This window comes from Rhinolophus sinicus, linkage group LG01 (assembly GCF_036562045.2).
Source record: "Rhinolophus sinicus isolate RSC01 linkage group LG01, ASM3656204v1, whole genome shotgun sequence".
Lineage (NCBI taxonomy): Eukaryota > Metazoa > Chordata > Mammalia > Chiroptera > Rhinolophidae > Rhinolophus > Rhinolophus sinicus.
In genome coordinates this window covers 7,684,367-7,707,785 of record NC_133751.1, presented here as the reverse complement: position 1 = coordinate 7,707,785, position 23,419 = coordinate 7,684,367, and the positions used below count along the sequence as shown (strand labels likewise).

At 47.6% G+C, this 23,419-nt stretch overlaps 1 protein-coding gene across 1 annotated transcript in view; it reads left to right on the top strand.

Moving 5' to 3' along the window:
- The window catches only part of DOP1B (DOP1 leucine zipper like protein B), a 96,958-nt gene that overhangs the window by 9,569 nt on the left and 63,970 nt on the right, over nucleotides 1-23,419 (top strand). Inside the window, exons 2-7 of the mRNA XM_074325595.1 lie at nucleotides 13,373-13,627; nucleotides 14,012-14,182; nucleotides 18,904-19,093; nucleotides 20,890-20,988; nucleotides 21,319-21,442; nucleotides 23,148-23,257. Of these exons, the coding sequence (XP_074181696.1) occupies nucleotides 14,046-14,182; nucleotides 18,904-19,093; nucleotides 20,890-20,988; nucleotides 21,319-21,442; nucleotides 23,148-23,257 (660 nt within the window). The 5' untranslated portion in view covers nucleotides 13,373-13,627; nucleotides 14,012-14,045. The remainder of the gene's footprint in view (nucleotides 1-13,372; nucleotides 13,628-14,011; nucleotides 14,183-18,903; nucleotides 19,094-20,889; nucleotides 20,989-21,318; nucleotides 21,443-23,147; nucleotides 23,258-23,419) is intronic.

The following is a 23,419-nucleotide window of genomic DNA, read 5'->3' as shown; positions in this document are numbered from 1 at the left end:
TTGTGTCATTTTGCACCCCACCAGCAGTGTGTAAAGAACTCCAGTGCGTCCATATCCTTGCCAGCCCTTGTTGTGGGCAGTCTTTTTATTTCAGCCAGTGGGAGTGTAGTAATAGCTCCTTGTGGCTTTTGCTTTTCCCAAATGATTAATGATTAGAGAGTTAGTAAGGATTATTCTATACTTGTTTTAATTCTCTAGAAATACAACACAAAAGTAACTATAAAAACCCTCACTGTTTTATTGTATGTAACAGCAAAAACTTGGAAGTAACCCCCCTCAATAGAGAAGTGGCAGTAGAGTAAGTCATAACACAATAGTACAGTGATGTGCAGTCATAATACAACAAGACAGTGACATATGCGGTCATAATACAATAGTACAGTGACGTGCAGTCATAATACAATAGGACAGTGACATATGCAGTCATAATACAATAGTACAGTGACGTGCAGTCTTAGTGCAACAAGACAGTGACATATAGTCATAATACAACAGGACAGTGACATGCAGTCATAATACAACACTACAGTGATATGTGGTCATAATACACCAGTACAGTGACATATGCGGTCATAATACAACAGGACAGTGACATGCGGTCATAATACAATAGTACAGTGACATGCAGTCATAATACAACAGGACAGTGACATATGCGGTCATAATATTACAGGACAGTGACGTGCAGTCATCCAAATGAAATAGACTTACAGTTACTAATATGAAAAAGATACTCGTGATAAAATAAGGGTGCAAAAAAGGCAGGTCGCACAGTTCATATATAGTACTCTGTGTGCGCGCGCGCGTGTGTGTGTGTGTGTGTGTGTGTGTGTATGTATTGTGTAGGAACGGACAAGATCTAGAAGACCTTTATTGTTGGATTGGTTTACTTGTAGTTTTCAATAATTTTAAATGAAGCTCTCATGAACATCTTTCTGTACATGGCTATTTTCATCAAGGTACATTGTCAGCGGTGGAGTTCCTATGTCATTGGCCATAGAGTTAAACTTTTGGTCACGTGAGTCTGCGAGTGGACTGGATTTGATCCACTGATCTGCATGGGTCAGTGCCAGAGCCACAGTGTTTAAAGTGGCTGTACTTCATAATGTTTTTATCTGGCGGGACCAGGTTCTTCACCCCAGCCTAGCCACTCTTCTGTTTCAGAAGTTTTCTACCATTCCCAGGTTGTCTTCTTCCAGATGAACTTTGGAATCATTTGTAAAGTTAAAAACTCTTTTGGGGGTTGACTGGTATGAGGTAACAATTATGGAATACTTTGGGAAGAAGTGGCATCTTTACACAGTTGGCCCTCCCACATAGAAAGGTGATGATAGTTCTCTTCGTTGTATTAAAAAGTGTCTGTCCCTAAGACTTTCATCGTTCTTCTTAATGTAAGTTCTTTTTCTTAAATATATTCAATATTTTATACATGTATTTGTGTTATGGGATTATTTTCCATTCTCTGTTTTAACTGGTTGTTGACATGTAGGAAAGCATCAATTTAGGGAATTTGGAAACTGACTATCTTAGTGAATTTATTTCTAATTTTGCTCAGCTGATTTTTTTTTTTTTTTTAAAGATTTTATTGGGGAAGGGGAACAGGACTTTATTGGGGAACAGTGTGTACTTCCAGGACTTTTTTTTTTTCCAAGTCAAGTTGTTGTCCTTTCAATCTTAGTTGTGGAGGGTGCCGTTCAGCTTCAAGTTGTCCTTTCAGTCTTAGTTGTAGAGGGTGCAGCTCAGCCCTAGGTCCAGTTGCCATTGCTAGTTGCAGGGGGTGCAGCCCACCATCCCTTGCGGGAGTCGAACCAGCAACCTTAGGGTTGAGAGGACACGCTCCAACCAACTGAGCCATCTGGGAGCTCAGCGGCAGCTCAGCTCAAGGTGCCCTGTTCAATCTTAGTTGCAGGGGGCGCTGCCCACCATCCCTTAGGGGACTCGAGGAATCGAAATGGCAACCTTGTGGTTGAGAGCCTGTGCTCCAACCCACTGAGCCATCCAGGAGGCAGCTCAGCTCAAGGTGCCGTGTTCAATCTTAGTTGCAGGGGGCGGAGCCCACCATCCCTTGTGGGACTCGAGGAGTTGAACCAGCAACCTTGTGGTTGAGAGCCCACTGGCCCATGTGGGAATTGAACCAGCAGCCTTCAGAGTTAGGAGCATGGAGCTCCAACCACCTGAGCCACCGGGCCGGCCCCCTCAGTTGATTGTTTTGAGTTCTTCAGGTAGACAGGCATACCATCTACCAATAATGAGTTTGTGTTTTTTCCTGTTACTTTCCAGCCTTTTTTGGAATAGTGTTAAGTGACGATGATATTATCAGTATATCAGTGGCAGTAGTTTTAGCTGCTATAACAAAAAAGTCTAAAAATTCAGCGCCACCAATAAGATGGAAGCTTATTTCTCACTCACGTATCAGTTCATCATGGTGTTCCAGATTGGACGGCTCTCTTCCCTGCGGTCTTTCCACAGACTCAAGCCAGGGACTTAGCTATCTAGAACACTTGACTTTCCACGTTGCTCCATTCACTACCATTCTGTGCCACAGCAAGGAGAAAGCATGCACAGAGTCTAATGGAATATGTTACTTCCACTCATATCTTCAGGGGAGCAGCCATGCCCAGCGACAACCCTTACCACCAGAGGGAACGTGATTCTGGGGGACAGCTCCTGTCCCTGCGCCCACTCGGCTCGCACTAATTTTAATGGGAATTTCACCGTTGTCTCAGCCCTGCAGGCTCCATCCAATCGCTCATCTCATCAAGAATCAATTCATTGCTTATTTAGTAACTTTAATAACTTATCTTCATATAGCAAGAAATGTGTGTCTTTCATTAACCTGATCAGTTTGTAAAGTGCTGACTTGCTGTTTTCCAAGCAACATGGTTCTGCCTTGCATTTCACTCATGTGCTTTTGGTGATTATTGTACTTAAGCTAGATTCTTCCAACACCTGAGATATGCCCTGGAAGTAAATATGTTGGAAGGTATGCTGATTTCAGGTGTGCCATAAAAGAACACTGAGCTTGGAAGCAGAGCACCTGGCTCAGCACTCTCAGTTTGGGGCAGACGTGCTGGTTGCCCAGCCAACAGCCATTCACCCTCTTCCTTATCACAAGAACCCAGTTATATCGAGGGACCGGGTGATCAGTGTGCTACAGGGTGGTAGCCCCACGTCCCAGCCCCAGCGGTAAATGTTACTGCTCTTGGACTAAATCCTTTTAATGCTGTTTTGCTTGGCAGGGATTAACTTAGACATGAGCACGTGACCGTCTCTAACCCATGAGGTATGGCCAGCCTGCTTCTGGAAAAGATTTCTTCTAATACTGAGAAACAGGAAAGGAACAAACACTGGACTTTTTTTTTCCCGCTCCTCTCTGTAGTTGTTGAGAATTTAATGCCTGAATGTGTGGCAGACATCTGAGGCCATAAAAGGAAGGGCTAAGGATAAGTCAACTCACCACTGGTAGCAAATAAGCCCGAGAAAGCTTGGGTTTCATTGAGCCCTTGCATTAATCAAACATTCTCTCCTCTAGCGCAGGGTTTCTTGGCTTCTGTGATGGGACGGGGGTGCTGTCCTGTGCACTGTAGGACATTTATCAGCGTCCTGGCCTCTGTCCACTAGATGCCAGTAGCACCCCCTCCCCATTGTAACAGCGAGAAACATCTCCTGACCTTGCCATGTGTCCCCTGGGGGTTTTCCAGTTTGAGAACCACTGCTCTAGACTTCCGGTTGTGAGGTGGTCCGTTTCTTCATTTAGACATGTATAGTTGGATAGCCTATTCATTTTTTTTTTTTTTTTAAGGAGGGTGCAGCTCACAGTGGCCCATGTGGGGATTGAACCGGCAACCTTGGTGTCAATAGCACCACACTCTAACTGACTGACCTAACCAGCCACCCTGTATAGCATATTCTTTACAGCTGAAAGCTTCGTAATTGAGCTGGCGACCCCGGGCCACTCTTAACCTCTCCGAGCCCGTTTCCTCTGAGGGCTGACGCAGGCATACTTGTTCTTGACATTAAAGGTGTTCGTGTTTCTCTAAAAGATGCAGGATGTCCTGTGCCGATGCATCCTCGCCGCCCGTGTTGGCGGGGTTCTGGCTGGTATCAGGTTCTTACAGGGAAACTGCGGAGGGTTTTCTGTCCCCCCATCTGCACAGCCTTCATCCTAAGTACAGAACTTCCGTTGTATTTCTGTGGATGTGTTCTCCCAGCACAAGCTTTCTGCCCCTTGGTTCTCAGTGTCCCCAGCAATTTTCAAGCTGTGGGTTTTAGAGAGACGAGCTAGCTTTGGGCTCGAACTGATGTGCAGAGCACCAGACTTTTCCCTTGGTCACTGTTCTGTGCATTGTTAGCAGCCCCTTCCCTGCCCACCACCGAGACCTTGTTCTGTAACTGTCACCTGCTCCTATGCAGATAGTGTGTCTCGGGGATGGGAGCAAAGGCAGAGCACTGAGGGAGGCAGAGCGCAGAGGGAGAACCACGGTCGGATTCGGGTCAGATCGAATAGGCGGTGCATGCCGGGAGGTATGTTCTTGCCTCTGACTTGACACTGAATTCCGTCCCTGTTGCCACATGTGCTGGTCACACACTCCCTGTGCCCGAGGCTCAGGGAGGATGGTCCCGAGCTCTGAGCAGCCACCCCGAACCCACTGAGGATCCGGGAGCTCTCTGGAGACGGCTGCTCTGTGCAGGAAGGAACAACACTCACCCGCATCGGAGCAGCCCAGTTCTGTTCTGGGTGTGAGTTTCGAAGAATATCGAGTTCTGTCAGAGGAGTTCTGGGGACTGAAGCCTGTTGGCGATTTGTAGTGAGACTGTGTCCGCAAGATCTCCTTTCTTCTCTTCTGGCTCTGACTTTAACAAGTTGATTTCTGCATGATAGGTTTTGGGTTGGCTGGTTTCTTTCTTTCTTTCTTTTTTTTTTTAGTATTTTATTGGGGAAGGGGAGCAGGACTTTATTGGGGAACAGTGAGTACTTCCAGGACTTTTTTCCAAGTCAAGTTGTTGTCCTTTCAGTCTTAGTTGTGGAGGGTGCAGCTCAGCTCCAGGTCCAGTTGCCATTGTTAGTTGCAGAGGGCAGACGGAGCCCACCATCCCTTGTGGGAGTCGAGGAGTCAAACTGGCAGCCTTTTGGTTGAGAGCCCACTGGTCCATGTGGGAATCGAACTGGCAGCCTTTGGAGTTAGGAGCACGGAGCTCCAACCGCCTGAGCTATCAGGCCGGCCCCTGGTTTCTTAAATATATCATTTATGGATTAAAATTTGTGGAAGCAAAAGCAGAAAAAGCGTATTTCCATGTACTGCATCATTTAGTGTCTTCATGGTATGTTTGCTTTTATTGGATCTTCTGGTTTGTGGTCATAAATCCTAAAGGATTTCTGCATTGTCTGTATCGTGTGTCTCATGGTTTAGACTATGTTTGAACAGTGTGTTTGTCCACACATTCACTGCAGATGTTTTCTACAGAACTCAGTCACCCTGACCTCCTCCCGCCATTTTCTGTCAGTTCTGAGCCAGTTGGCCCATAGCCCCCCCAAACTAGAGTGATTCCCTTTAGTCAGCCCCTGTTACAAGCTTGTCTCCAACGTTTTTCAAATCTGTGCTCCTCCAAAGTCGGTGCCATTGAGCGTCTTTTAATGATGAAGACGCTGAAGCTCAGAGTTGCTTGAGGCGTCAGCTCTGTGGACAGCATTTCAGCTTAGCCGGGGCCGCTGCAGAGCTCACCTGGGGGCGGAGGGGTGAGGAGGTAGGGAGCGCTGAGCAAGTGCACCGCAGCCAGAAAGAAGAAAATGTAAGTCTGGAAACATGCAAAGCATGGCAGCTAGCTAGCCATCTAGAGTTTCTATGTGGGGAGACGGAACAGAGGTGTGAGTGGTGAGAGTGAGCGGGTTCTGTGATTAAAATGCACTGAATTCAGAAGGAGAAAGAATGAAGAGCAGTGTTTGAACATGTGCTAGAGCTGGGCCTCTGTGAGGTAGCACAGAGGTTCCCAGGTCACTTTAACGAAGATGTTGGGAGGGACCCTGGTGCACAGGTCGTGTGTGGGTGCGTGATTGTTGTTCAGTGTTCACCCTGACAAGCTGGGGAAGTGGAAATGGGATGAGACCATGAGCGATCCACCTCCTTTTCTGAGTCTAAGCCACACGACCGGCCACTAAGTAGGTGACAGCACGTTTTCTGTGTGAGAAGACCGCGCGTCAGCCTGGTCGGGTCCCTTGTGACAGACTGGACACCTGGTGGAAGGTGGGGCCGGCTACCCTGCCACTGCCTTTCTGAGCTCTGTCTCAGGAGTGACACCGGCACAGCGTTCCTGCCGCAGCAGAGCCAGCCGGTTAGACCGGGAAACTGCCAAGCCCAGGCCCAGTGCTGCGTTCACTTCAGCGGGGTTTTTCTCCACATAGACATTTAGTCAGTAACCGCTGCCAGTGGGGCCCGTGGGGCCGGCGCCTCAGGCCTGGTCTGGAACAACCAGCTGCCTTTACCTTTCCGTCAGCGCAGTGGGAGGTCTCCCCAGGTGTACTCCATGCGCAGCCTGTGGTTGTGCTGACACCCACGCTGCGTGGTATTGGCCCCGAAAGTGTAAGTTAGTATTCACAACAATAAAGGAAAGCTGATTCAGAAGGAATAAAGTAATTTCAAGAAATGTGTAAAAGCAAATGTATTCTAATGTGTCTCTAACTGATGCCAGTTAACCAGAGCACCCCGCTTGTGGCTTTACTGCACGCTGGGACGGTGGGGCATGGGTGTGGTCCCCATCGCTGTTTGAGCGTTGACTGATGGGGTGCACGGCCAGGTAGGTTTGCTTTTAGCGTTCAGCACACCTGTCCGAAGGCAGTACAGCGATATTTCAGTTGGTGACCTTTTTGAGAAGGAAGCTCCTTGTTTACAGAGGACTTGAATGAGTGTCAGTCCCCCAGTTAAGCAGAAGCTGACCTCACTGGCCACCTGTGAAAGCCCAACCCCCGGCAGTGGCTCTGGGAGCCTTGATATTGTGCCAGTTTCTCCAGCTCTCTTGCCATCCCTCCACCCCCGCCCTCCCAAATTGGCAAGGTGGCCAGGCCACTGGTGTTTCAGGGGAGGCATGACACTCGCCATCGTTACTTGGCCTACTTTGATGTGGGAAGTCCTGGCCAGTCCTGTTATTAGTCAGTGTCTGGTCTGTTTTCATTCCTTCTGGAAGGGCACTGTTGGTGTCCCTTGGCAAATACTTAATGAGTGTTCAAGCCGTGCCCCCTGGCCAGCCTTACTCACTGTACAACTTCATTTTCATGGCATGAAACAAATACCCTATAAGCTGACCGACTTCCAGAAGGAAGACTTGCAGGCATTTTACCATTTGCTTGATGAGAGACATGCTTTCAAATTGGCTTCCTTCCGCCCTTTGTAGTTGGGCATCTGGCGTCTGAAGTCAGCATTGTCACCGCAGGGGCAGGTGGGGCTTCTGTTCCAGGACTTTTAAAGAAACGTGTAAGATTTTACTTTACAGGCTAAAACAGTTTTAAACCAAATATAACTCTCCCCACCCATATTGTGATAAAATACCCTAAAATTTATCATCTTAACCATTTTAAGTAAAATACATGTAACAAAATTTATCATCTTAACTATTTTAGGTAAAATATACACAACACAAAATTTATTGAATCAGCTTTTGAATCATTTTAAGTGTATTAAATTACTTTTTGAGCTCATGGTCTACCCTTTTGGAATTTTTAATCATGTTTCTTACATAGAACCAACCATTCTAAATCACGCTGAGCGTCCTGGAGAATATCAGACTGTCGGATGTAAAGTCAAAGTAAAACAAAGTGAAACACAGACATTGTCGTGGGTGGAGCCAACTACCACACATCCTAGTCTCAATCAATGAAGCTTGGATGTGGTTCGAACCTTTTTCTTCCAAACTTATGTTTTGTATTTTATTATTTTGTTTTAAGGGCAACCTGCTGAGCCCATGACTACAATGAGGTTAAAAATATTGTGATTATATCTTAATTACAGCTCGAGGAATGCTTTAAAATAGTATCACGCCTGAGTGAAATAAATAAGGAAGTTTGATTCCCTGTTTAATTATAGTTTCTCCTTTCTGTTTAGCCCTTCAAAAAGTTCAAGTTGATTTTGAAAACATGACCCTTTTTTCCTTCCCAATCCATCTGCTTCCCTGAGATACTTATTCTGTCATTGTAGAGGAGTATCTCTGATATTTTAGTATACGTCATTTTTATTCAGTGTTTAATATACATAAAGATTAACGTGACCCAAACAATGAAACTTCCCTGAAAATACTCACTGAGCTTTTCACTCTGGAGAAGCATCCTTCCAAAGCAGAAGCTGAGACAGAGGCTGGAAAGGGACAGGCAGCGTTGTTGGATGGATACTCCCCTGGCAGCTCTTAAACAGCGGGGAGGGGGATGAAGGGGAAACCAGGTGTTTCAGGCGCCGGAAAGTGGGACCCAGTTCACGGTGGCTGTTTTGCTAATGAAGGGTTAAAACTCACACTCAGCAGAGGCTGGGCTGAGTACCTGGGTCCCGGCAGAATTTGTTAAAGGAGTCCCATTTTGTCTGGTCAGGATAGAGTTTTTAGTTCAGCCAGCATGCGAACATCACTCAAGAGTTCATGGTTCTTGCAGCTGACAGGAACAGATGCCTGGAACACAGCATTCATTTCTGTTTTGCTTTTTTGGCGGTGGCAAAATATATATAACAAAATCGACCATCTTAACCATTGTTAAGTGTGTAGTTCAGTGGCGTTCAGTGTATTCACATCGCTGGGCAGCCATCACTAGCATCCATCTCCAGAACGCCTTCATCTTCCCAAACTGAAACTCTAACTCTCCGTTTCTCCTTCCCCAGCCCCTGGCACTCACAGTCTACTTTCTGTCTCTATGAATTCCACTACTCTAGGGACCTCATATACGTGGAATCATAGGTATTTGGCCTTTTGTGACTGGCTTTTTTCACTTAGAATAATGTCTCCAAGGTTCACCCGTGTTGTACCATGTGTCAGAATCTCCTTCCTTTGTAAGGCTGAGTCATGTTCCATTGATTATGTGTGCACCACATTTTGTTTACCCATTCATCCTTCCGTGGTCGCTTGGGCTGTTCCTACCTTTTTGGCTGTTGTGAAGAATGCTGCAGTGAACGTGGCTGCAAATAATCTGCTTGAGTCCCTGCTTTCAGTTCTTTTGGATGTGTACCCGGAAGTGGAGTTGCTGGATCACATGGTAACTTGGTAAACAAATCAAATGTCTGAATTTTGAGGGGCCACCATACTGTTTGCACCACAGCCACCCCATTTCACATGCCCACCTGCAGTGCACGGGCACTCAGTTTTGAAACCTGGGCCAGGGCTGCTCCAAGGAGAACATTTTCTTTTTCAAAAGCAGCGGCAGCTGCAGGCCTCAGGCTTGATCCCACCTCTCAGAGAGGAGGCGGCAGAACCCCTCAGTTTCCTACTGAGAAGTGTCTTTGGGAGCCTGGAAATCGGCTGGCCACGTTGGCCAAGCACTGTGCTCCAGCCCAGGCATGAGTTGGCTGACAGCTCACAGGTGAAGGGGCTTCCCAAGAAAGTGTGTCTGAAGAAAGCCACAGGGCTGAGCTCTGAATTCTGGCAGCTGGAGGGAGGGGATGAATCATGAGGTAAGTCCCATTCTCTTTGAAGTCTGCCCTAAAAAGAGGGAGATGTCTCCCTCGTAGCCGTGGGTTAGTCCTCAGTCAGACTAAAGGAAAAGACTCATAAGGGCAGAATTTCGGGGAGCCAGCGTGGGCACCTTTATCGTGGCCTTCGCCACTGACCAGAGGCAACTGGGTCTTCCTCACTGGCGCCGCCCCTGAGCTTCTGCAGAAGGCAGGGGTGACAGTGAAGAAAGCCCTATCCTTAGGGCATCCAGAGGTGGGTTATGTTCCCTTCCGGCATGAAGGTGTTTTTAAATAGGGCCCGCAACCCATTTCCTGCTGCCTTGTCACTTGGGAAGGGGGGGCGGGGTGTGGAGGAGGGCTCAGTGGGGGGGGGGAATCCTTTGTTTACAGAAGTGCTTGAATCCCCTGCATGAAAAGCATTTTCACCTGGTGATTCTGATCTCCACTGTTACAACTTGCAAAATGTTTCTTTAGAAATTTTCATTAAATATCATTTAAGAAATAATAACTTTTCCCCTTTAATCTCGAATATTAATTATTATTTATCTTTTTCTTTGTCTTCTTAAAAGGAAATTTCAGGTTCTTCAACCCCACCTCTTACGATATGCAGATTTCATCCTTGACTTTTCAGTGTTTCTTGGAAGTCTCACCAGGTTTGGGGTCTACAGTTGATTCACCTCCAAATATACAACAATTTGAGCCTTTCCTTCCTAATACCGTGTATCTCACAGTTTTTCTTGTTAACACTTGTTAATCTTTCTAGTGTCCTTGTTTGCTTTTGTGACAATACAGGGCATTATTAGTAAACCACTGGGTTTCAGCCACTTCTTTTAAAAATGCAATGCATTTTGTCTCTATCTCTAAATCCTGTGCTTAATTTTCTGTCTCTCATTACGATAAGAAGTAATGTTTGTTGATTGCTTGCTTACTGCATTCTGGGCACTGTGCTAAACTTTAGATATGGTCTCATTCGGTGCTTGCAGCGAGCGAACACATGGAACCAGAGCTGGAGGCTCTAACCCCCAAGCTCACACACATTTAAACCACGCAGTACAGTAGCTTCAGTCTTGTTTGTTTTGCCTCCGTTTTGAAGCACATGTTAAGCGCCAGGCTCTTTGGGAAGTGTGTTACACAATCACTATGACCTGGGCACTATTTTAATCCTGTTGTGAGTGATGAAAATGGTACAGAGGGATTCAGTGTCATAACTGCTCCAGGGAGCAGGCTGTCAAGTTCTGTGTGGCCAAATCCTGACTCTGGGTTTGGTGAACTTGATTCATGATCTCTGGGTGGCTCTGCTCTAGACCTGAACCTGTGTGCTTTGATCTAATTTGCTGATCTGCTGGGTGAAAAAATGGCATTTCATGGTAGTATTAATTTGCATTTTTCTTAACAGGAAGGGTGAGCATCTTCTCATTTTTCTAAGTATTATCTGTTTATATCCTTTGTTCTTGCTGCGTTTTCAAATCAAACAGCTTCCTTCATCACTGGGTACCTTTCTCTCAACAGGCACTGACTCCCTGTCTCAGACATGCCTTGTTTGTGTGGATTAACATGAGTGGCATACAGTAAACAGTTCATGCCATGTGTGCTGGTCATAGCCTCAGTTCTTGGTTGTTTCTTTTTCTATATTTTTTTCATATTAAATAAAGTGGGATGACAAACTTAAATGAGAAAGAAATAGCAACCAGCTCATTCATTTGGAAGGAATGGCTGTGGTTTATTGCAGTCGCATTTAAAGAGGTGTGTTATCAGTCAGGATAGGGAGGGTTAAGCCCTGGTCTCGAGCAGTCCTTGGTCTCAGGGATTTGTACAGCATGGTTGAGTTCTGCCTCACTGGGTCAGCAAGTGGTGTTTGCTCTCTGAAATTTCTCAGGGAGCCAGGCTGCGATGGGCTTCATCTCAGCCCAGGTTTACATGATCTTAGAGGCAGGAAAAGAGAACCTGATGAGGTTTGAGTTGGCTTCTAAAGCCTGTGCCAGAAGTGACGGATCATTCATTCTACTCACCTCACTGGCCACCGTGAGTCTCTAGTTGCCACGTCTAAGTTCAGAAGGCAGAGAAGTGAGATCCTGCTATGCGCAGCCCGAGGGAACCAAACACTGCTTTCCAGGTGACCACCATAGGGGTGCGTCACATCGTTTGCTCCTGATGTACCACATGTCCCCGAAAATAAGACAGCTGCACAACTGTCTATCAGTTTGTTCCTGTCTTCCATGACAGCATGAGCTTTGGGTCCCCTCCTCAACTGTTTGTTATATAAGCACATTGAAATATTTTGTTGGCTTTCCCTTTGTTTTATGACAGTACACTCTTACAAAATAATGTTTTAAGGTATTCCTTGACGACTTCTAGTTATGTCTGTTTTTTTTTAAGCTGTAGTTTTATTGAATTTGAGAGTTCTGTTAGACCACAGTCTTCTGATGAAAAATATTCTTTTCTTTCTCTTCCCTTTACCTCCTACGTAACGTCAGTGTTTATTTTAGAGGTGGGATCATTTTGTTTGTTTATAAAAATAAAGCTGTCTGGGCCCTAAGAGCAGGTGGTCCAGGCCCAGCAGTCCTGACACACGGGCAGAATGCCCCTGGCATTGCACGAGTCTGTGTGTTCTCCATGTGGCCTGCTCTGTTGTAGGCACCATGCAGAATGCTGCAAAACCAAGAGAGGAAGGAGACAGGCCTCTCCTCCAGTCCCCGGCCACTTAAGTCAGACTGTAGGGCAGATAATCATTGGAAGAGCTTGTAAGTTGGTGACAAATGTGCTTGTGGAACCTGGTGGAGGAGAAACTCAGTATGGGAGAGGGGGCATTCTGCCTCTGTGAGGGAGGTGCTGAGCTAAGTCTCAGGTGAGGAAAATCAGCAAGGCAGACAGGAAGGAAGGACAGGGGCACCGAGGGGCGAGGGAGCCACGGATGGATCTGTGCTGTTTCAGGGTGTGAAGCATTACGAGGTGGGCGGGCAGCGCAGGCAGGAGTCCTGCCTGGAAGCCTTTGAGTGGCTTTTAAGAAGCGTGGACTTTACCCTGTAGGCATTCAGTAAATATTTGTGTGGGTTATATGGATTGTTCCACCACGATGGCAGACATGTACTATTATAATATTGAGTCATGAGGACCCACCCTGCCATGGTGCTGGTACCTGGAAGAATAGCACCAGTCTGCTCACACTCCCGGGATGGCACATACCCAGCGATGCTTTAGTGCAAACAAGGCCTGTGTCCTGCAGGGGTACCCCAGCCCCGAAATCCTGCCGCTCCATGGCAACTGCGTTCTGTGCTTCTCCTGTGAAGATGTCAGGACTCCCTTAAGATAAGAGAAGTGTGCCCTCCCTTATCTTCTGGGTGGGCCCCACTCAGAGCCACCTGGCTGTGAAGCTGAGCTGGGAGAAGAATGGGGTAATTCAGACCTCTTCCTCTGGGCAAAAGTCCAGGGGCTTCCACGGCACACAGACCTAGGTTTTCTTAGGGATGGGAGGTCGCCTCCTCTGATACATTCAGTGTCCTGCTTAGTCTGTGAAGACTGAGGCTTCCCCAGACAGAAGCACACAGCCCTCACCGGTACACGGCTGCCATGTGTGGCTGAGAAGCTGGCCTTGCTCTTGACTCTGCATCCTGCCTCATTGCCCTGTGTCCCTAGAGCCTGGCTCGTGGCCCCCGGCCCTGCCGTGCAGTCCCCCAGTCCTGTCCTGTTACGTCTTGTCTCTGACAGCCACATTGGGGCCGGCTGGTGTCTTCCAGGCCTCGGCAGATTTACTGTCCGTTGTAAATATCACCACCTTCTTCCTCATCTGTTTTCCCTCTTGTTTTCCAGGCCCTTCAGAGTAACCTAAAGTATTCCTTGTTGCCAAGACGGCTCGTTATCAGCAAGAGGTTAGCTCAGTGCCTGCATCCTGCTCTGCCCAGTGGTGTGCACTTAAAAGCCCTGGAAACCTATGAGATTATTTTTAAAATTGTGGGGACCAAATGGCTGGCCAAGGATTTGTTCCTGTACAGGTACGATAGCTTCCGCATAGTGTAACTTTGTTATTACCCAAGTAATCCATGTTTCAGCCATAAACAAGCAAAACACCCTAAAGCTGTCCCAGGAGATAACCAGGCTTCAGCTCCTGGAGTACACCCCCCAGACTTCTCTTTAAGTAGGAGTGTAGTGTTCGTGCCACCTGCCCTTCACTAACAGTAAGCTGTGACGTCATGATAAGCAGGGGTCTACAACCCCCCATTTAGGTGGCTGCTGCCTGATCAGCTGCACTTCCGGTTAGAGCTGTGACGTCATGATAAGCAGGCATCTACACCCCCCATTTAGGTGGCTGTTGCCTGATCAGCTGCACTTCTGATTAGGTGTTTCCTTTATCCCCGTCTCCCTCTTCTTCCCCAAAGCTGTGGGCTGTTTCCTCTGCTGGCGAACGCGGCCATGTCGGTGAGGCCCGTGCTGCTCGGCCTGTACGAGAAGTACTTCCTCCCGCTGCAGAAGCTGCTCCTGCCCAGTCTCCAGGCTTTCGTCATCGGCCTGCTGCCCGGCCTGGAGGAGGGCTCGGAGATCTACGACAGGTGGGTCTCAGCCAGGGCTGACGGCTCTGCGCCACCCACGTGGGTGGGTCAGGCAGCTGTGTTTTATGTCATTGCTTTCTAAGAAATGGGGAAAGAAGGACAGAGACTCATGAAGCTGGGAAAGGTGTAGGAGCGGGCCGATGGTTTACATTCCTGCTTGACAAAATGCTGTGTTCTCCTGGCAGTACCTCCATTCACAGGTGAGAGTCAGAAGGCAAGACAGTTTCCCAGAGTCACAAAGTCAGTGGGCGGCAGAGATGGGCTTCTGACCTACACACCAGATTCTGACGTCCTTCTTTCTGCTCCATGAGGCTGCTTCTAATAGAAAAGCAAGGCCAGCTTTCTTTGATGGGTAGGGCTCGAAAAGTTGACACTAAGCAGAATATTTTGATCAGCTTCAGCAACACTTGTAAATTTGTAAAGCTGACATGCATAAAAGTTCAGGCAGATTTTTGGTCACTGCCAAGGAAGGGGAGAAAGTATGTATCCACTATTGAGTATATAGTATCCCGCTTTTCTGGAGAATTACAAGGTAAGAACTCACTTCCAGTGTCTTAACTGTTCTGGCTGATGCCGCAGTGATTAGCCTCTGTTTGTGGGATCCGATTTCGAGCCCATGTGCAGCCTGACTGGGAGGTTTAGTAACCTCTGTGCTTGAAAAGTCTCCATCAGATTACACGGTGCACTGCTGGAATCCTCCCCCCGCCGGAGTCCCCAGCTGCACCGCCTCTGCCTGGTGTGTCGGCTGTGACCTGGGGTGCGGAGGTGGGAGGTGGACTCAAGGCTCAGTCCAAGGCCTACTTGCCGTGCTCCCCTAAATTCGAGGGAACCTAATAATCAGAGTGGCTTGAGGGAGTATGGCTAGTGACTAGGGGTGCATTTGCGTCACGAGCGTCTGTGCTGGGACTTGACAGACCTAACCAGAAATGTGCCCTTGAACCATTTCAAGCTTTCACACCAAGTGAGCAGGTGGGGCTTTCCATTCCCAGTGGCAAATGCACGCTTACAATGGAGGGAGTCACTGGAATCACTTCCCCAGGAGACAGACTGTCTCTCTGCTGTTTTAAGCCTAGCACCGTGCCCTGTGGCTGCACATGGTAAGGCTCATAGGTGTGTGGATTGATGAAAGGTCAAGGTCACATAGGGGTCAGCAAGAGGACCTTTACCAGACTCTGTCTCTTCATTCCTAGACCCAGGCTCTTTCTAGAAGTTCTGTCCCATTCATGTTTTCCAAACGTGTGTGTGTGTAAATATTTTTCCATCATCTGACAGATGAACACATCAATTCCCCAAAAGTATTGCATTCTTTAAGAGTCTTTAAGAGTGAATCACACCAGAAGCATGTCAGTATTTGGGTGTTTTTGTGTGTTCTTTTAGTTGATAAATGAGGGTTCATTTGAACAGCTGTTTCTTCCCCAAAGTGCTTGAGAATTGAGTCTAACACCCCCAGAAAACACAAACTTGTTTACCAGAGACAGGAAGGGAGGGTGCGGTGAGGGTTAGGATGTCATGTGGTAGAAAATGCAAAGGGTCGTGACTCACAGCCATGGAGGTAGACACTGTCCCTGGTTTGTGCTCATTAGGAACCATAAGGAGTGGGAATTTTTGCCACTGTTAGGACATAACCATTCATCCTGGCTTTCTGACCCTTTGATGCCTGCAGATTACTCCTGGCTAGAATTCCTTTATAGCCAAGTTTTGCTGCGCTGAGAAAATGGAAAATACTAATGTTTTCTTCTTAGGAGATGGAAGAGAGGTGACTATTTTAAATAGTTGGTGAGCAAGCACAAACTTGTTTACCAGAGGCTTTCCTTTAAATCATTGGTTCTTAACCCAGGTTGATTTTTGTCCCCAGGGAGCATTGGACAATATCTGGAGACATTTTTGGTTGTTCCAACTGGGGCAGGGTGGCATCTCATGGGAAGAGGCCGGAGGAGGTGCTAAACATCCTACAACAGAGACTTAGCCAGCCCCAGTGCCCAAAGTGTCAAGGTTGAGGAAGCCTGGCTTAAATAGTAATTGAAAAATATTGATTGGCCTCTCTTTCGGTTGCTTCCAGGCACCATGGAGAGCTCTGCTGATTCTAGAATGTTCTACCTCTTTTTGGGCACAATATCTGACCAGTGCACGGCGCTCTTGTCACCACTCTGCCTGTTCGGTGTTGTGACAGCTCAGACTTCCATGACCACCCATTTGGCAAGGGGCTGTCCCCTTGTGACATGCTGGGGGCTTGTGGCACACGGCCTGTCTCACTCGCTTGTCTCAGTTGAGTCCATCAGAGACTGTCGGTGGTGGTAGAGTGAGCTTGTGTTTGCAGAGGTACATGAGAGCAGCAGCCAGAGCAAAGGAGGAAGCATGGAAACTGGGGTGGTTTGGGTGTTGTTTTGTTTCTGGTTCTTGGTTTGTTTCGAATAGAAGATATTAGCATTGTGGACACTAAATTGTGCACACTCATTTTGAAATTTCACACCAGAGATGATAAGAGTAATTCTTATTTAGTAGAAAGTTGCTTTGCTTTTAACCTATTTTCTTGCTCTTTACTTTGCTCTCCATAGCAAAGTCCGTCAAAAGTGGCATTTCCTGAACTCTGTGGCATCATTGAAATTTTTAATAACCCATTAATTTTCTTTCAGAATAAAATAAGACTTCAAGCCGCACTTATTTAATAAAGAAAACTAGCCAGTGTACTCTGAATATTGAAGGAGGGATAGCATAGGTAGCATTTCCCAGGCTTTGTGACAGCGGAACCCCTTTTCTGTGGAACAGCGCAAGTGGTCAGTGTCCTGTGGAACATACGTTGGGAACACACTGCTGTAAGCCAAGGAGGATGTGAGACGTGTGCCTGCTAGTGTTTGTGATGGGTTTTATCTGAGCGCCCGGTCTTCTCGGGGGAGGGATCCTGGAGAGAGGAGAGCGCTCCTCGGCTTCCCAATCTGTTGCTGTAAAAATCACTTCCCAGCTCAGGAGCATCCTGTCCGCTCAGGGGACAGCGTGACCCATCTGCCCGACCGACTGTAACTGCAGCTGCTCACTGGTGCTTCTGCCCCCAACTAGAGCCTTGGCTGCATTGTTTTCAGAGCTGGGTAAAGAGAAGCTCTATTTGTGTACTCAGCAGTGATGGAAGACCGGTGGATACCTCCAGCCGCTACCCCTTCTGGGTGCTTTTCCCACAAGCTGGGCTGTTGTTACTCATGCACTCTTCATCTTTGTTTTTCTTCTGAGAAGATGAAACCATGCATCATTTGCTACAAATATATTATGAGACAATAGAGGTTCAGAGTAGTTTTAAGAACAAAATTCCTTTTTAATATAAAAAGGTAAGTAGACTTTTTATATGAAATGTTCTATGTACACTGAACTGACTATTGAAAAGTAAGCTGAGGACACTTTGGGTTGTAATAAAAGGGAGGAGTGGCATGCATCTGATGGCTGTTTCAAGTGCCAGCTGTGTATCAGGTGTTCATGGGGCACTGGGGACACCTCAGCAAACAGCCGACCAGGCCACAGCGGTAGGCGTTAGGGCCTGAGAACCGGCTCAGGTCTCCTGTGTTGCGTTTCTACAGGAGACTCTCACGTCCTCTCACAACATCTCCCTCACGGCATACCTCACGGCAAAATGCTGACACACACAAAGGTTAAGCTTGTCCTGGGGACTACAGCCAGGAAGCGGCCACAGACGCTAGACGCCAGAAAGCTGGGTTGTCCACTGCATTCCCCTGGACTGGTCCTTTTGTGATTGTTTTCAGTCTTCGTGGCAAATCAGAAGCATCTGCGAAATGGAATCCTTTCAGAGTTTGAGTCAGATCACTCATGAAGTGAAACCCTTTGTGGGGATTCGCCTCTGCTGTTTTACTGACAGGTGCTCACCAGGCCCCTCCAGCTTTGTCCTCAGTGTTGACGGGGCAGGTGCCCTAGTCAGCTGCAGGGACAGCACTGAGCAGAGAGGGGCCTGGCCGTGGTCAGCGTCAGTGGACGAACAAGCCCTGAGCCCTGCTTTTGTGAAGCAGGATCTGATGATGCTGCTTCTCTTAAAAGACATACGTGAAGTTGCGATGTAGTGTCAGAGGAGAGAGACCTAGGCAGAGATAAATGTCAGCATAAATGTCAGCATCAGCAGGACTTGCTGCAGTGGGGGCCTGCGTGTGGAGGTGCTGTGGGCGGTGACAGAGAACACCGCCCAGGCGCTGTGGGACTTGCAGTGGAGTGGGCGCCCGGGGGAGTTTTGTCCCGGGGTTTCTGAAGTCAAATGTCACATTTTGGTCGTGCTCAGGGTAGGAGCGCCTTTATCACCAGTTAGGTGTCCAGTCCGTCACATCAACCTTTCTTTTCCTTTTGGCATGTTAATGACTCCTTATGCTTTGATACAAAGGCTGACCGGCTTGTCCCATCCGCTATGCCCTCCTGTAAGTAGTGTGGTGTCCGCGGCAAGGCCATAGGTGGAGATGGATCTTGGTGCTGCGGTGACACAGCCGGTCACACGCTGCCTGTTGGCCAAGTTGCTCCTCTCTGTGACATGTGTTTCAGCACATCAGTTTCAGTGACAGTGGCAGGTGGACAAACACAGAAAGACAAGAGATGGCAGCAGCTCAGGATGGTGAGGACGATGGTGTTTCCACAGCCAGGGAGCAGGAGCTGAGGCTTTTGTGAAGCGTTCGCGGAGCAGCACAGTGACATGGACACCCTTGGAAGGTCCCTCACGCTCTGTGATCTCTCATCCCCAGAACAGACACTCTGCTCCTGAGACTGTCCCTGGTGGTCGGCAAAGAGGTGTTTTACGCTGCCCTTTGGGGCAGTGTCCTGGTGAGCCCGGCCGTCCGCCTGCCCGCCTCGCTCTTCGTGGTGGGCCACATCAGCAGGGACTTGCCTGGCAAGGAGCAGAAGTACATGCTGGGGACGGATTACCAGCTCACGGTGGGTGCTCTCTCCTCACGGGGATGTGGGGGGCCATGGGGCGCGCAGCACAGGTGGTCACTGGGATTGCAAAGGGACATCGGGGAGCAGCACGGAAATGGAGTCAGAGTGTGTGTAACCATGAGCTGCTGAGCCAAATGAGGACACGTCACCACTGAGGAAACCCAGGATGGTGGTGCTTGTTTTTAACATGCATTATGATTTATATATTCAAATAAGTGTTGTTCACACCCAGGCAGAGAGAGCCCTTCTGGAGGCCTTGCGCTCTTCAGGAATATGCTTAGTTGTAAACGGCATGCAGAGAGCCTGCCAGCGAGACTGCCGCTTTTGCTGAAATCGTGTTTCCTTCCCCTGCCCTGGCCCACTGCCCACTGCCCGCATGGGAGACTCCTCTGCCACTATCTTGGTCTTGCTCCAGCCGTCATCCTCTCTGGCTGCTCTCACACCTGGATCGTCAGGGCTCCTCAGGTGTCTGTCCCCAGGCTCTTGGACGACAGCTCTTTTCCTTGACATCCCTTCTCATGACCTTAAAAAAGGGGAACGTCCCAGACCTTTGTCTCTTCTCCCCAAACATGCCTCTTGTGTTTTCAATGGCCTGCTGTCTATCGCCATCTAGTGGTATACCCACCTTAAAATGTTGAAAAATGAATTCTTGGTAAGAAAGTCGGCAACTTTGTGTGAATTACTCACCCGTCTGAGTCCATTTCTCTTTGCAATGTGGGGATAACATATCTTCCTCATGGGTTCTCTGAGGATTAAGTGAAAAGATTGATGAAAAGCACCTCCCACGGTGCTTAGGAGCTAGGACACCCTCTTAGGTTTACTCCCTTCTCTCCTGCCCCATCAGTACCCCTTTGTCCTTTTCTCTCCGTTTTCACTGCCCTGCTTCAACTTCTTATATCTTGCTTCTGGATCATAACACAATTTCTAACCGGTTTCTCCCCAGCCCATCCTGAACCCAGCCCATCCTTTTTGATCACTAGATGTGCTTTTCTAAAGCATAGCTTTGCTCATACCTATACTGAGCTTGCAAAGTACCTGGCTTCCTGTTGCCTATGGGTGGAGTCCAAGTTCAAGAGTATTCTAACAGTCTGCTCCCAACCCACCAAATGCCTTACTCTCCTCTCTCCACTCCCAGAGCTGACAGCCCAGCCTGGCCTCACAAGTCTGTCATGTTGTCTTTGCTCCAGCCCATCCCCCCTCACTGCCCATCTCTACTTCTCCACAGGTCTCAATATAGATGCTTCCTGTCCTTCCAGCTCTGCTTTCTCAACGAAGCGTCATTGTTTCCCCACGTGAAAGATCTCTCTCTTCTGAATTCTCAAAGCTTTTTATTAGCATTTGTCTTATTGCTCTCATCTTCTATCCTGCATCTGTATTATACCTTCTGTACTCAGAAAAGACACTTGAAATTGGTACTAAATTGGTTTGGAATCCATTTGACTGAATGTCTTTGGAGTTCGAGTTTCACCGAAAGTTCATATTGGAACCTAAAGATGTTCCTTTCTAGGATCATAGAATTCAGGGTCTCAGACCCCAACCATCTGGTCCAAACCCCTCCAGCTCTCAGACTGAACAAGGAAGGGCTGCAGCTGACCATCTTCCCGATGTTGTGCCCCCTAGCGTCTAGAACTAGAACCCAAGTTTGCCACATTTATACCTTATTGTTCTGTTCCTCATGATTTAATATGGTGGTTCCGATTCCCAGGAAAAGTTACTTTCATTTTTGTGACTAAAGAGTAGCCTGATGTTAGATGCCTTGGGAATGAAATGCTCTTGTCGTTTATCATTTACAGATAAAGGCTTTATGTGCCTCACTGTTGGACTCTAATGTTCTGGTGCAAAGAAACAATCTGGAAATTGTTCTCTTCTTCTTCCCGTTTTATACCTGTCTGGTGAGTCGTTCGCATTCTTCCAGGGGAGTCACTGGGGTGGGGTAGGCAGGCTAGGTCTCGGCTATCGGTCTTGGGAAGTGAGCAGCCAATTGGCGATCACCACTTGCTTTCAGCCAGTGAACGGCCCTTGTTCATTTTTGTGAGGACGGTGTTTGTGTAACAAAAACCGAAACGCTTCTGTCCATGGGCCACGTGCACAAGCAACCCCTTTTGAGCATTGCCTTTTTAAGGTAGAGCTCTGTAGACTGGTAAGGAAAAGCTACGTGTCAGAAGGTCAGTGGCTTATTTTATCATCTCCCTGCACTAAAGTTTTCTCTGTCCTCCCAATAGGATGCCAATGAGAGAGCCATTCCTCTGCTCAGATCTGATGTCGTGCGAATTCTTTCAGCTGCCACTCAGACCCTGCTGAGAAGAGATATGTCTCTAAACAGAAGACTTTATGCCTGGTTACTAGGTACTGAGTAGTACGCAATAATTGGAAGTTAGAGTGAAGCCATTTAGTGCTGATTTTTGGAGTAAATTTCAGTCTTGTTGGTACATTTCTGAGTCATGAGGTGTAGAAACATAACACTGAGCATGGCACTGGCCAGCTGAGTTCTGCCTGCACCGCGCTTGGGTTACTTTGCAGCTGTTACTTTAAAAGCTGGGACGTAATACATGAGATTTTTAAAATGCTAACTGAATTCCTTTTTAAGAAGCTTGAAATACCACAAAACATTGTAGCGAAACCTTATTCAAGCAGAATCCAGTTGCTATGGAGAAGTTTCATGGGATGAGGGCATGTGAGAGAAAACCCACCAATGTGGCCTGTGTGTGAAAGGTTTGTATGGATGGGAATGTTTGTGGCCCTGAGATGTTTGGGAGCTACGTATTTGGATAACTTTGGGTGAGTAAGAGAAGCCAGAGTGTGTGGTGCTGTGCGCATGTGCTTTTGTGTTTTACAGCCTGTAAACCTACAGGGCAAGAACCCTTGCCTGGTGGTTGGAAGGCTCCCAGGGCCAGAGTCCAGGAAATCACAGGCGTAACGGGTCGTACCTTCGTGAACTTTATCAATTCCCATATTCATGTACCTAAGCAAAGGTGGCATACAGAGCAGCTGTAGAAAGGACTGTGCAGCTGGTTTTCAAAACTATTTTTCTAGAGCAGTTTTAGGCTTACAGCAAAATTAAGAGGAAGTTACAAAATTAAGAGGAAGGAGCTTTCCCATAACCCCCCGCCCCCCATAGGCACAGCCTTCCCCAGTATCAGCATCCCCACCAGAGGGACACATCTGTTACAACCGAGGAACCTGCAGTGACATGTCGTCAACTCACAGTCCCAGTTGCCATTGGGGTCACTCTCGGTGTTGTGCAATCGGTGGGTTTGGACAAATGTATGACGACACGCAGCCACCATTAGGGTATCATACAGAGTATTTTCACTGTCCTAAAAACCCTCTGCTTCGTAGCTTTTCTTAACCTCCAACTTGCAGATCTTACCACACCAAACTCTGGAAGTCCTCTTGACCCTTTCTTCCCTCTCTTCCCCTAGTTATAAAACTTTCAGAAGTCATTGCATGGAAGCTTATGAAGGATTTAGAAAAGAATGTTTGCAGACTCTTTCAGCATTTTTATCAAAAGGATGATTTTGTTAAATGCATAGGAGCTCCCTCTTTGTGAGGCCAGAATGGCTGTGTACAGAGGGGACCCGGGACCTCAGTCCAGCATCAGCTCCGACTCGCTCGGCTGCGGCTCCAGGAGCCTCGGCTGCTTTGCTTGTACAGTGAGGTGCTGTCAGTCCCCCGAGGATCTCACAGATTTGCCCAAAATGAGGGCATATTGATGCGAATGCCTTGGTTGTACATAGTGCCATACAGATAAAGACGGGTTTTTAACCATGGTCCTCGTTCTGGCAGCTCGTTAATCACACCTGTCAAGGACAACTAGGCTGAATTCTCGGGACAAACTAAATTGGTGGCTGTTGAGATGGAATTCCTCCTCTCTGATCCTTAGCACACCAGTCAGGAGAAGGACGTGTGTCTTGGTCGTGCTGGAGCTGGTGTTGTTTTCTGTTGGAGGAATTATATTTTTAGAACTATCAGAGCGTCAGACCTTTGCACAGTATGATGTTCTTTATAAGTATGGATCTCTTTACAGCTCATGGTGCTTGTTCCTTTATAGGTTCAGATATCAAAGGAAATACCATTGTCCCAGAATCCAAAATCTCAAATTCTTACGAAGACCAGTCCTTGTATTTTTTTGAAAAATACTCCAAGGATCTTTTAATTGAGGTAAGAAGTGTTTCTGGAAACTCATCCTCAAGCCGGGCGTTCCTGATCGTGTTCGTCAGTGTGTTTCTTTGTGGGACTTCAAAATAGACATGACCCTTGGTACACGGTTGGGGAAAGTCTGTGTACACACTTTGTGCTGTGCGACTGGTTTTCTTTCTGTCT